Here is a 12,018-nt window from a genome sequence, read left to right as displayed (position 1 = left end):
AAATAAGGGATCGCCCATTTAAGACAGAGATGAGGAGAAATTTTTTCTCTGAGGGTCATGAGTCTTTGGAATTCTCTTCCTCAAAAGATGGTGAAAGCAGAGACTTTGAATATTTTTAAGGCCGAGGTAGATAGATTCTTGATAAGCCAAGGGGGTGGAAGGTTATCGGGGGTAGGTGGAAATGTGGAGTAATCCATTCAGCCATGACCTTATTGAATGGCGGAGCAGGCTCGAAGGGCCGAGTGGCCTACTCCTCCTAATTCGTATGTCCGTATGTTTAAAATATGATGGGATTTTTATTTCACAATGACATTGGCTCTGTTAACCAGTATGCATTAAAAGCATTTGGATAAAGGGAATATTTTACTCACCTGAACAGGCTTCCCACTGACAGATTTAAGTGATACGTGTGTATTCAATATATGAGGGGGAACTGAATACTAGAGTTCTATCGGTGAGCAATAAATTGTTAAATATAATCTGTTTGTTTACTGAGCATGTCACTGACTAGCTTCTCTCCTCCTCTTCAATGTAGGTCCCTCATGTGAAAGTAGCTGCTGAAGAAATTCCTAAATTGCAGTATTTGAGGTTCACTGCATTAAATCTGCACCCAAGTAACATGGATATCAGCTTGGCTATTGCCAGCATCTTGAACTTCTTCAACAGGACCATGGCGTGTTTGATCTGTGCCAAAGCTGAATGTAAGCACAGCAAGGGCAATCATTGCATCTGAAAATAGGAAGTTTAGTTGTCTCAAATACTCTAACATCCGGGTGAAACAGTCATTGACATAGTGTAAAAGTAGATAGCTCAAGGAAATCCATTAGTGTCTTGCTGTGTTTGGCTGATGAATATCAGTGCAACAGCTAGTAGAGAAGAAAGTCAGTCTGCTAATAATAGCTATGAAGAGATAAGTGCGAGGGGACTGATTTAGAGGTTTGGGAGAATTACCTGGGAGCAATGAACGGTTGACCCTCTCACTGCATTCTCCCTCTTGAGCAGCTAATCATGTATGCCTGACCGGTCAGTGAATAAGTAAATTAACCATCCCACCCTCCAACATATCCCAAATCTATCCCAATGTAAGATAGCAGAAAGAATATTGATATTTACTCACATTTCTGTCCTCATAATTGATTGTCTGCATCTTTTACAAAAAATGAAATTTGTTTCGAATTAGTTGGAAATTATTGAACTTTTGTGTCTGGATCTTTCCAGACGGGAGCAGGCAGCATTTTTTAATTTGTTCATGCAGTGTGAGCGTCACAGGCAAGGCTAGCAATTGTTGCCCATCCCTAATTGCCCTTGAGAAGATGTTGAGGCATCTCCTTGAACGCTGCAATCCATCTGGTGTAGGTAGGCCCACAGTGCTGATAGGGAGAGAGCTCCAGGATTTTGACCCAGCAACAGTGAAGCAACAGCGATATATTTCCAAGTCAGGATGATGTGTGACTTGGAGGGGAACTTGCAGGTGGTGGTGTTCCCATCTATCTGCTGCTTTTGTCCTTCCAGGTGGTAGAGGTTGCGAGTTTGGAAGGTGCCATAGAAGGATCCTTTGAGTTACTGCAGTGCATCTTATAGATGCTACACACTGTTGCCACAATGTGCCAGTAGTGGATGGGATGCCAATCAAGTGGGCTGCTTTGTCTTGGGTGTTGCCAAGTTTTTTGACTGTCATTGGAGCTGCACGCATCCAGGCAAGTATTCCATCATACTCCTGATTTATGCCTTGTAGATGGTGGACAGACTTTGGGGAGTCAGGAGTTGAGTTACTCACTGCAGAATTCCCAACCTCTGACCTGCTCTTATAGCCACAGAATTCATATGGTTGGTCCAGTTCAGTTTCTGGTCAATGATAACCCCCAGGTTGTTGAATGTGGGGGAATTCAGTGATGGTAATGCCATTGAATGTGAAGGGGAGATGGTTAGATTCTCTCTTGTTGGAGACGTTCATTGCCTGGCACTTGTGTGGTATGCATGTTACTTGCCACTTATCAGCTCAAGCCTGGATATCGTCCAGGTCTTGCTGCTTGCGGGCACTGATTACTTCAGTGTCTGAGGAGTTGCAAATGGTACTGAACACTGTGCAATCATCAGCGAACATCCCCACTTTTGACTTTTTGTTGGCGGGAAGGTCATTGAAGAAGCAGCTGAAGATGGTTGGCCCTAGGACACTACCCTGAGGAACTCCTGCAGATGATTGACCTCCAACAACCACAACCATATTCCTTTGTTTTAGGTATGACTCCAACCAGTGGAGAGCTTTCCCCCAATACCCAGTGACTTCAATTTTGCTAGGGCTCCTTGATGTCACGCTTGGTCCACTGCTGCCTTGATGTCGAGGGCAATCACTCTGACTTCAGCACTGGAATTGATCTCTTTTGTCCATGTTTGGATATAGACTGTAATGGGGTCAGGAGCTGAGTGGCCCTGGCAGAACCCAAACTGAGCATCAGTGGACAGGTTATTCCTGATTTAAGTGCTTCTTGATAGCACTGTCGACGACCCCTTCCATCACTTTGATGATGATTGAGAGTAGACTGATGAGGCAGTAATTGGTAAGTTTGCATTTGTCCTTTGTGTGTACAGGACATATCGAAGCAATTTTTCACATTGTCGAGTCGATGTCAGTGTTATAGCTGTACTGGAATGGAACAACTTAGCTAGGGGCGTGGCTAGTTCTGGAGCACAAGTCTTCAGTACTACAACTGGGAAGTTGTCAGGGCCCATGGCCTTTGCTGTGTCCAGTGCCTTCAGCCATTTCTTGATATCTTGTCAAGTGAATTGAAGTCTGAAGACTGGCATCCTGATGCTGGGACCTCAGGAGGAGGCCAAGATGGATCATCCGCTAAGCACTTCTGGCTGAAGGTAGTTGCAAATGCTTCATCCTTGTCTTTTGCACTGATGTGCTGGACACCCCCATCATTGAGGACAGTTGTATACAATTTGGAGGGAGTGGCCCTGGGAGTCCTCAAAATTGACTCCGAATCCCTTGCAGCTCACAGCATCAGGTCAAACACAGGCAAGGAAACCTCCTGCTAATTACCACCTACCTACCTCCCTCAATTGATGAATCAGTACTCCTCCATGTTGAACACCCCTTGGAAGAAGCACTGAGGGTAGCAAGAGCACAACATACTCTGGGTAGGGGACTTCAATATAGCACCACTACTAACCCAGCTGGCCAAGTCCCGAAGGACATATCTGCCGTATGGGGTCTGCAGCAGGTGGTGAGAGAACCAAGAGGGAAAAACCTACTTGACCTCGTCCTCACTAATCTACCTGTTACAGATGCATATGTCCATGATAGTATTGATAGGAGTGGCCACCACACAGTCCTGGGCAGACAAAGTCCTGTCTTCATACTGAGGATATCAATGTGTTGTGTGGCACTATGACCTTGCTAAATGGGATAGGCTCAGAACAGATCTAGCAGCTCAAAATTGGGAATTCATGAGGCACTGTAGGCCACCAGCAGCAGCAGGATTGTATTCAACCACAATCAGTAACCTCACTCTACCATTACCATCAAGCCAGGAGACCAACCCTGGTTTAATGAGGAGTGCAGGAGGACATGCCAGGAGCAGCACCAGCCACACCTAAAAACGAGGTGTCGACCCAGTGAAGCTACAACACTGGACTACATGCATACTAGACAGCAGAAGCAGCATGTTATAGACAGAGCTGAGTGATCCCAGAACCAACAGATCTGCAGCTGTTTGATACAACTGTGTGGCTTGTTAGGCCATTTCAGAGGGAAATTAGGAGTCAACCACATTGCTGTGGGTCTTTACTGTTTGTGTGTGTGTGTGTGCTCGCACGCATGCGTGTTCCTACCACTGTGGATCCACCATTTCCCATGGCCACCCACAGCCACCTTTCCATTAGCATCTGTATACAACAACACATCCATTTACACAACAAAACGTATCTCTTTGCCCTTGTGTGTTCCCGTAGTTGCTGTCTTGGGGGTGCCTTTGCCTATGGTAGTGCTACTACCCAGTGCTACCCCTCTGGCTGCAGTATGGCTGGTGGAACGCTGCTGACTTTCACGGGGGAGGTGGGGGAAACCACAGATGACCTTGCAGATCGGCCCTTGAGCAGCTCTGGGCCTTGAGGGCCTCGTTTCAGACCACCTTGGCATGGGTGGCAGCATCTAGACTGGCTGGCCAAGGGGCAATGGCAATAACTGGCGAAGTGGCAGTGGTGGAAGTACAAATGAGAGAGTACAGCAGGTTCATGCACCATGGAGCCACTGTCGCTTTTCTAGGGCAGTGCCTCAGCAATCCTAGTAATCTGTTTGGGCACAGATTGCTGGATTGCGGCAAGAGCCTGCAAGCCCTTTGAGTATTGAGATTTGCTGCTATGATGGCGACAGGCTGAGTCTGCATGACAGCAAGCATGGATCTTGTGACCTCCGCCTGAGCTTCTATTGCAACGCCGAGACATTAAGTGGTTTCTGCCTGTGTTGCAGTTTAAGCTGAGACATTGACCACTAGACGCTGCATTACAGATGGGTTCGCAAGTGCTGTCATGGAGTTGACCGACCACTTCCACGCTGGAAAGGATGAGCTCCAAAATCCTGTGCCACGTTGGAACCAGATTCCTCCATGCACTTTAACAGTGTCAGGATGCTGTCTGGCAGACCTGCCAATGCACCAAGCATTTCTGTGTGTATCGTCATCAGCGTTCTCCTGTAGGCCACCCCAATGAAGTCCTCATCTGAGTCCCCTGTAGCTGTACTTGTTTGTGACCTCTCCCTCCAGTGAACTGGCACACAAGCTATCCTTTTCCAAAGAAGGTTCCGAAGAAGGGCCACTGACCCGAAACGTTAACTGTGCTTCTCTTTCCACAGATGCTGCCAGACCTGCTGAGTGGTTCCAGCATTTCTTGTTTTTATTATCCTTTTCCACTGTCCTGGCTATAGCCTACTCATGCCCGGTGACTCACCATGTGCAGGTCCCAACACGATGCTAGTCTGTAAGGCACGTACAAGATCAGTATTGGACCTGGTGAATGCGAGTGCAGATCGAGTGACAGTGATTCTTCCTCAAAGTTCTGGTGCAGCTCTCGTGGGCTGCTGTGGCTGGCCAGGCAGCAATTCTTGGGTAACTGAAAACAAAATCAGAAGGGGAGGGTTGGGTGTAAAGCATGGTCACTCCATCTGCAGCTTGCACATTATGCCATGTAGCAGAATGAGGGTGAGGTGGTCGTTGAGAAGGGGTAGAAGGCAGTACCATGTCATCATCCTCAATGTTCTCGGCGATGTCAGATGCTACAGGCTTTGGCACAGCCAGCCCCATGATGCACAGCACAAACTCATCCATCAGGCTCAGGGAATGAAAGCATACCTGCCCCTGCCATTTCAACTTTGCTCTGTTCTATTGCAGGTAACTTTGTCCTGCAAGAGAGACAGAGAGCAGAATGTCAGTGATTGTGTTGCAACTGTTTTTGGGTGATGTACCTACCACAGCTGAATAGTTGGAGGTATATGGAGATGATTGGTGGATGTGAGACTGGCAGCATTGGAAGGTGTGTGAGGGTGAGGTGGAGCATCCGAATGTTAGACCTGAGTGCTAGGGACTGCTGATGGGTGAGCGATGGACATGTGATGCATTGAACAGCGTGAGAGGTCGGTTTTCATGTGCCTTCACTGGCCTTGACCATCTACATGAGGTCATTAAAATTCTTCTGGGGTTGCAGCCAGGTACTCAGGGCCAGACTCTGGGAGTTGACCTCCCTGGCCACCTGCTCCTGTTCCTTTCTGAAGTTCTGCCTTGAGGGTCTCCTGGTCCTCCGTGGAACCATGACATCTCTCCTGCTGTTCACCTCCACGACTAAGGCCTCCAGCACCGCGTCTGTGAACCACGAAGCCCTCTCTCTGTCCTGGTGCTTCACTTTGCTTCTCTCCAATTGCAGAGTGACAGTCAGCAGCAGCCTCCTTTCATTCAATGCAAGTTTTCTTTAAAAGAGAGGTTGCATTTTAGAGCTGGAACATGTGCCTGCTTTTCACACTGTTAGATGCCCTGTTGAGTCTGCAGCCAGCCAGCAGCACAGGTCTCGCTGGGCTGCATGCTGAAATCATGCAACTTAGGAGGCAGCACAAAATTTGTTTGCTGCCTGCCTCAATGGGAATGGGCACAGGGTAATCACAAATCATGACCCCCACTTCCAGACACAGGTTGCCAACCAGCTTTTCCTCTAATTCTTTATAGTGTGCACAGCCCCTTTAATTTATTTTGCACAGCAGTGCATATGCAGTAATTTGAAGTGGCCAACTTACGCGGGTACTTTCAGGCTGCTACACGGTCACACAACCTAGAAGGGAACATTGGTTCCAACGAGTTTTTAGCCTTATGTGTCTGCTCATTTGCACGTGAAGAACATAAGATAAAGGAGAAGGAGTAGATCATACATAGAAACATAGAAAATAGGAGCAGGAGTAGGCCATTCGGCCCTTCGAGTCTGCTCCGCCATTCATTATGATCATGGCAGATCATCCAACTCAGTAACCTGTTCCTGCTTTCGCCCCATACCTTTGATCTCTTTAGACCTGAGAGCTATATTTAACTCCTTTTTGAAAACATACAATGTTTTGGCCTCAACTGCTTTCTGTGGTAGCGAATTCCACAGGCTCACCACTCTCTGGGTGAAGAAATTTCTCCTGGAGAAATACAGCCCCTGGAGCCTGCTGCACCACTTTTAAGATCATGGCTGATCCTCGATCTCAAGTCCACTTTCCCGCCTGATCCCAAACCCTTGCTTCACTTGGAGTCCAAAAATCTATCGATATCAACTCTGATAACATGCTGACTGAGGATCCACAGCCCTCTGGGGTAAAGAATTTCAAAAAAATCACAACCACCTTAGTGCTGAAATTTCTCATCTCAGGATAAGGGATGGCTATTTTGGACTGAGACTATGGCTGGAATTTTACAGTGGGTGGGGGGGGCCCTGTCCACCGGCGAAAAGTTGGTGGCAAGCCTGCCTCCACCGGGCCTGGGGCTCCATACCGAATTTTATGATCCCCAGGCCCTCAGTTGGTCTTGTGCAGGACTTCCACAGGGAGACTTGTGAGCAAACTTGTAACTCATGGAATAAAAGGGACGGTAACAACATGGATACAAAATTGGCTGAGTGACAGGAAGCAAAGAATAGTGGGTAATGGATGGTTTTCGGGCTGGAAGAAGGTTTGTAGTGGAGTTCTGCAGGGATCAGTGTTGGGACCTTTGCTTTTCCTGATATATATTAATGACCTATACCTTGGTGTACAGGGCACAATTTCAAAATTTGCAGATGATACGAAACTTGGAAGCATTGTGAACTGTGAGAAAGATAGTGTAGAACTTCAAAAGGACAGACAGGTTGGTGGAATGGGCAGACAGATGGCAGATGAAGTTCAATGCAGAGAAATGTGAAGTGATTCATTTTGGTAGGAGGGACATGAAAAGACAATATAGAATAAAGGGTACAATTCTAAAGGGGGTGCAAGAGCAGAGGAACCTGGGTGTATATGTGCATAAGTCATTGAAGGTGGCAGGACAGGTTGAGAGAGCGGCTAATGAAGCATACAGTATCCTGGGCTTTATTAATAGGGGCATAGAGCACAAGAGCAAGGAAGTTATGTTGAATTTGTATAAGACACTAGTTCAGCCTCTACTGGAATATTGCATCCAGTTCTGGGAACCGCACTTGGGGAAAGACGTGAGGGCACTGGAGAGAGTACAGAAAAGATTCACGAGAATGGTTCCATGGACGAGGAACTTCAGTTATGAAGATAGACTGGAGAAGTTGGGACTGTTTTCCTTGGAGAAGAGAAGGCTGAGAGGTGATTTGATAGAGGTCTTCAAAATCATGAGGGGTCTGGACAGAGTAGATAGAGAGAAACTGTTCCCACTCGTGAAAGGATTGAGAACGAGAGGGCACAGATTTAAAGTATTTGGTAAGAGAAGCAAAAATGATATGAGGAAAAGCTTTTTCACGCAACAAGTGTTTAAGGTCTGGAATGCGCTGCCCGAGAACGTGGTGAAGGTAGGTTCAATTGAAGCATTCAGTTATATGAAAAGGAAGAATATGCAGGATAATGGGGAGAAGGCGGGGGAATGGAATTAAGGGAATTGCTCTTTGGGAGAGCCAGTGCAGACATGATGGTTCAAATGGCCTCCTTTTGCACTGTAATGATTCTGTTATTCTGGGAGCGGTGGCCATTGCTGGGACTACATCCAGCTTCAGGAGGAAGATGGTGGACTGCCCGGGAAAAAAGATAAGATTTTAGGGCTCACCGGGGATAATCAGTCAGGCCCCAGTGAGGCAAGGCGGGTTGATTAGGGGGGCGGGTGGTGTGTTGCGTGTTGGGGGCAGTTTGGGCTTCGGTGGGCGACCCTCCATGGGGCACAGGGTACACTGATCAGGAGGACCCCCCATGCAGCCCGCCAGAAGGCTGCTTAGATTCATCAGGTGGGCTTTCTGAGGCCTCAGCCACCCGCCAGCCAAACGTAAAATACCCATGGCGGTGGGTGGAGGCCCTTAAGTGGCAGTTAATTGGCCACTTAAGGGCCTTGATTGGCCTGGGGCGGTTGGACCATTTCTCACCACCACCCGCCCTGTGTAAATTGGCAGGAGTGGGTTGGGAATGCCCCCCCCCCCCCCCCACCAGTCCGCTCTTTTGGGGAGGTGTAAAATTCTGGCCTATGCCTCCTGGTTCTAGATCCCCCAGCCAGGGCGAAACAGCCTCTCAGCATCTACCCTGTCAAGCCCTCTCAGAATCATATATGTTCCAAACAGACCACCTGTCATTGTTCTAAACTCCAGAGAGTATCAGCCCATCCTACTTAATCTCTCCTCCGAGGACAACCCTCTCATCCCAGGAATCAATTTAGTGAAATTTTGTTGAACCTCCTTTAAGGCAATTATATCCTTCCTTAGTTACAGAGACAATACTGTGCACATTGTTCTAGGTGTGATCTCATCAAAGCCCTGTACAATTGCAGCAAGACTTCCTTACTCTTGTACTCAAACCCCATTGCCATAAAAGGTCAACATACCATTTGCCTTCCGAAATGCTTGCAGTATCTGCATGTAAACTTTGTATTTCATGTACTTCTTCTTTGGCCTTCTTGTCTCGAGAGACAGTGGGTAAGCGCCTGGAGGTGGTCAGTGGTTTGTGAAGCAGCGCCTGGAATGGCTATAAAGGCCAATTCTAGAGTGACAGACTCTTCCACAGGTGTGTGCAGATAAAATTGGTTGGCGAGGCTGTTACACAGTTGGCTCTCCATTTGCGCTTCTGTCTTTTTTTTCCTGGCAACTGCTAAGTCTCTTTGACTCGCCACACTTTAGCCCCGCCTTTATGGCTGCCCGCCAGCTCTGGCGATCACTGGCAACTGACTCCCACGACTTGTGATCAATGTCACAGGACTTCATGTCGCGTTTGCAGACGTCTTTAAAGCGGAGACTTGGACGGCCGGTGGGTCTGATACCAGTGATGAGCTCGCTGTACAATGTGTCCTTGGGGATCCTGCCATCTTCCATGCGGCTCACATGGCCAAGCCATCTCAAGCGCCGCTGGCTCAGTAGGATGTATATGCTGGGGACGTTGGCCGCCTCGAGGACTTCTGTGTTGGAGATACGGTCCTGCCATCAGATGCCAAGGATTCTCCGGAGGCAGCAAAGATGGAATGAATTGAGACGTCGCTCTTGGCTGACGTACGTTGTCCAGGCCTCACTGTCATAGAGCAAGGTACTGACGACACAGGCTTGATACACTCAGACTTTTGTGTTCCGTGTCAGTGCGCCATTTTCCCACACTCTCTTGGCCAGTCTGGACATAGCAGTGGAAGCCTTTCCCATGTGCTTGTTGATTTCTGCATCGAGAGACAGGTTACTGGTGATTGTTCAGCCTAGGTAGGTGAACTCTTGAACCACTTCCAGAGCGTGGTCGCCAATATTGATGGATGGAGCATTTCTGACGTCCTGTCCCATGATGCTTGTTTTCTTGAGGCTGATGGTTAGGCCAAATTCATTGCAGGCAGCTGCAATCCTGTTGATGAGTCTCTGCAGACACTCTTCAGTGTGAAATGTTAATGCAGCATCATCAGCAAAGAGGAGTTCCCTGATGAGGACTTTCCGTACTTTGGTCTTCGCTCTTAGACGGGCAAGGTTGAACAACCTGCCACCTGATCTTGTGTGGAGGAAAATTCCTTCTTCTGAAGACTTGAACGCATGTGAGAGCAGCAGTGAGAAGAAGATCCCAAACAGTGTAGGTGCGAGAACACAGCCCTGTTTCACGCCACTCAGGATAGGAAAGGGGTCTGATGAGGCACCGCTATGCTGAATTGTGCCTTTCATATTGTCATGGAATGAGGTGATGATACTTCTTAGCTTTGGTGGACATCCGATCTTTTCCAGTAGTCTGTAGAGACCATGTCTGCTGACGAGGTCAAAGGCTTTGGTGAGATCAATGAAAGCAACGTAGAGGGGCATCTGTTGTTCACGGTATGTCAATGGTGGATCTCTGCTCGAAAGCCACACTGTGTCTCAGGGTAGACGCGCTCAGCCAGCTTCTGGAGCCTGTTTAAAGTGACGCGAGCGAAGACTTTCCCCACTATGCTGAGCAGGGAGATTCCACGGTAGTTGTTGCAGTCACTGCGGTCACCCTTGTTCTTATCGAGGGTGATGATATTGGCATCGCGCATGTCCTGTGGTACTGCTCCCTCGTCCCAGCACAGGCAAAGCACTTCGTAGAGTGCTGAAAGTATAGCAGGGTTGGCACTCTTGATTATTTCGGGGGTAATGCCGTCCTTCCCAGGAGCTTTTCCGCTGGCTAGAGAATCAATGGCATCACTGAGTTCCGATTTTGTTGGCTGTACGTCCAGCTCATCCATGACTGGCAGAGGCTGGGCTGCATTGAGGGTGGTCTCAGTGACAGCATTTTCCCTGGAGTACAGTTCTAGGTAGTGCTCCACCCAGCGGTCCATTTGCTTGCGTTGGTCAGTGATTATGTCCCCTGATTTAGATTTGAGGGGGGCGATCTTCTTGATGGTTGGTCCAAAAGCTCTCTTAATGCCATCATACATTCCTCTGATGTTTCTGGTGTCAGAGGCCAGCTGAATATGACTGCATAGGTGTTGCCAGTCGTCATTTGCGCAGCGCCTGGCTGGTCTTTGTGCAGTGCTTCTGGCTGCTTCAAGTGCTACAGATGTTAACTCGCTGGGGGCTTTCTTGTAGTTCAGCAGTGCAATGCGCTTAGCGGCTATGACAGGTTCCAGCTCTTCAAAATGAGATTGAAACCAGTCTGCATTCCGCTTCATACGTTTGCCATAGGTGGTCATTGCTGAGTCATAGATGGAGTCTCTGATGTGGGCCCACTTGGTCTCTGCATCCCCTGAAGGAGTGTTTTGAAGGGCTTTTTCAAGTGAATTTAGAAACTTATGTAACAGCTGTGGATGAGAGATTCTGCTAGTGTTGATGCGCGGGTTGCCCTTCTGCTTGGAGTGATGCAGCTTCTTTGGTTTGAGTCTAACTTTGCCGCAGACCAGGGAGTGGTCGGTGTCGCAGTCCGCACTGTGGAAGCAGCGTGTGATTTGAATGCTGTTTAAAGAGGCTCGCCTTGTGACAATGAGGTCCAGCTGGTGCCAACGACGTGATCTTGGGTGCCTCCATCTCTCTATGACTTGCCCTCCTCATCAGCTGCTCGAAAGACAACCAGCTAACTATGTTGCAAGCATTTTCCCCACTTCTCTCTCGCCCCAAACACTCCATCTAGGTGAAACAAGGATTTACTTGTAGTCTCAATTTGGTATACTGTATCAGCTGCCACAATGTTGCCTCCTCTACATTGGGGTGCCCAAACACAGATTGGGTCATCACTTTGCTGAACACTTCCATTCAGTCCACAAGCATGAACCTGAGCTTCTGGTCACATGCCATTTTAATTCTCTGCCTCACTCTCACTCTGACCTCAGCCTCCTAGACTGCTCCAATGACACTCAACAAAAACTTGAGGAACAGCACCTCATCTTT

General features: G+C 48.2%; 1 protein-coding gene across 2 annotated transcripts in view; it reads left to right on the top strand.

Annotated features, from left to right (window-relative positions):
• Window positions 1-12,018, top strand: part of grik4 (glutamate receptor, ionotropic, kainate 4) — a 183,232-nt gene that overhangs the window by 31,401 nt on the left and 139,813 nt on the right. For both annotated transcript variants that reach the window (XM_068054201.1, XM_068054200.1), the window contains exon 5: window positions 536-701. In XM_068054201.1, coding sequence (XP_067910302.1) covers window positions 536-701 — 166 coding nt within the window. The remainder of the gene's footprint in view (window positions 1-535; window positions 702-12,018) is intronic.

The sequence above is a fragment of the Heterodontus francisci genome, chromosome 22, assembly GCF_036365525.1.
Source record: "Heterodontus francisci isolate sHetFra1 chromosome 22, sHetFra1.hap1, whole genome shotgun sequence".
In the NCBI taxonomy this organism is placed as follows: domain Eukaryota; kingdom Metazoa; phylum Chordata; class Chondrichthyes; order Heterodontiformes; family Heterodontidae; genus Heterodontus; species Heterodontus francisci.
Note: the sequence above shows the minus strand (reverse complement) of the source record. Positions and strands in the feature narration are given on the sequence as shown.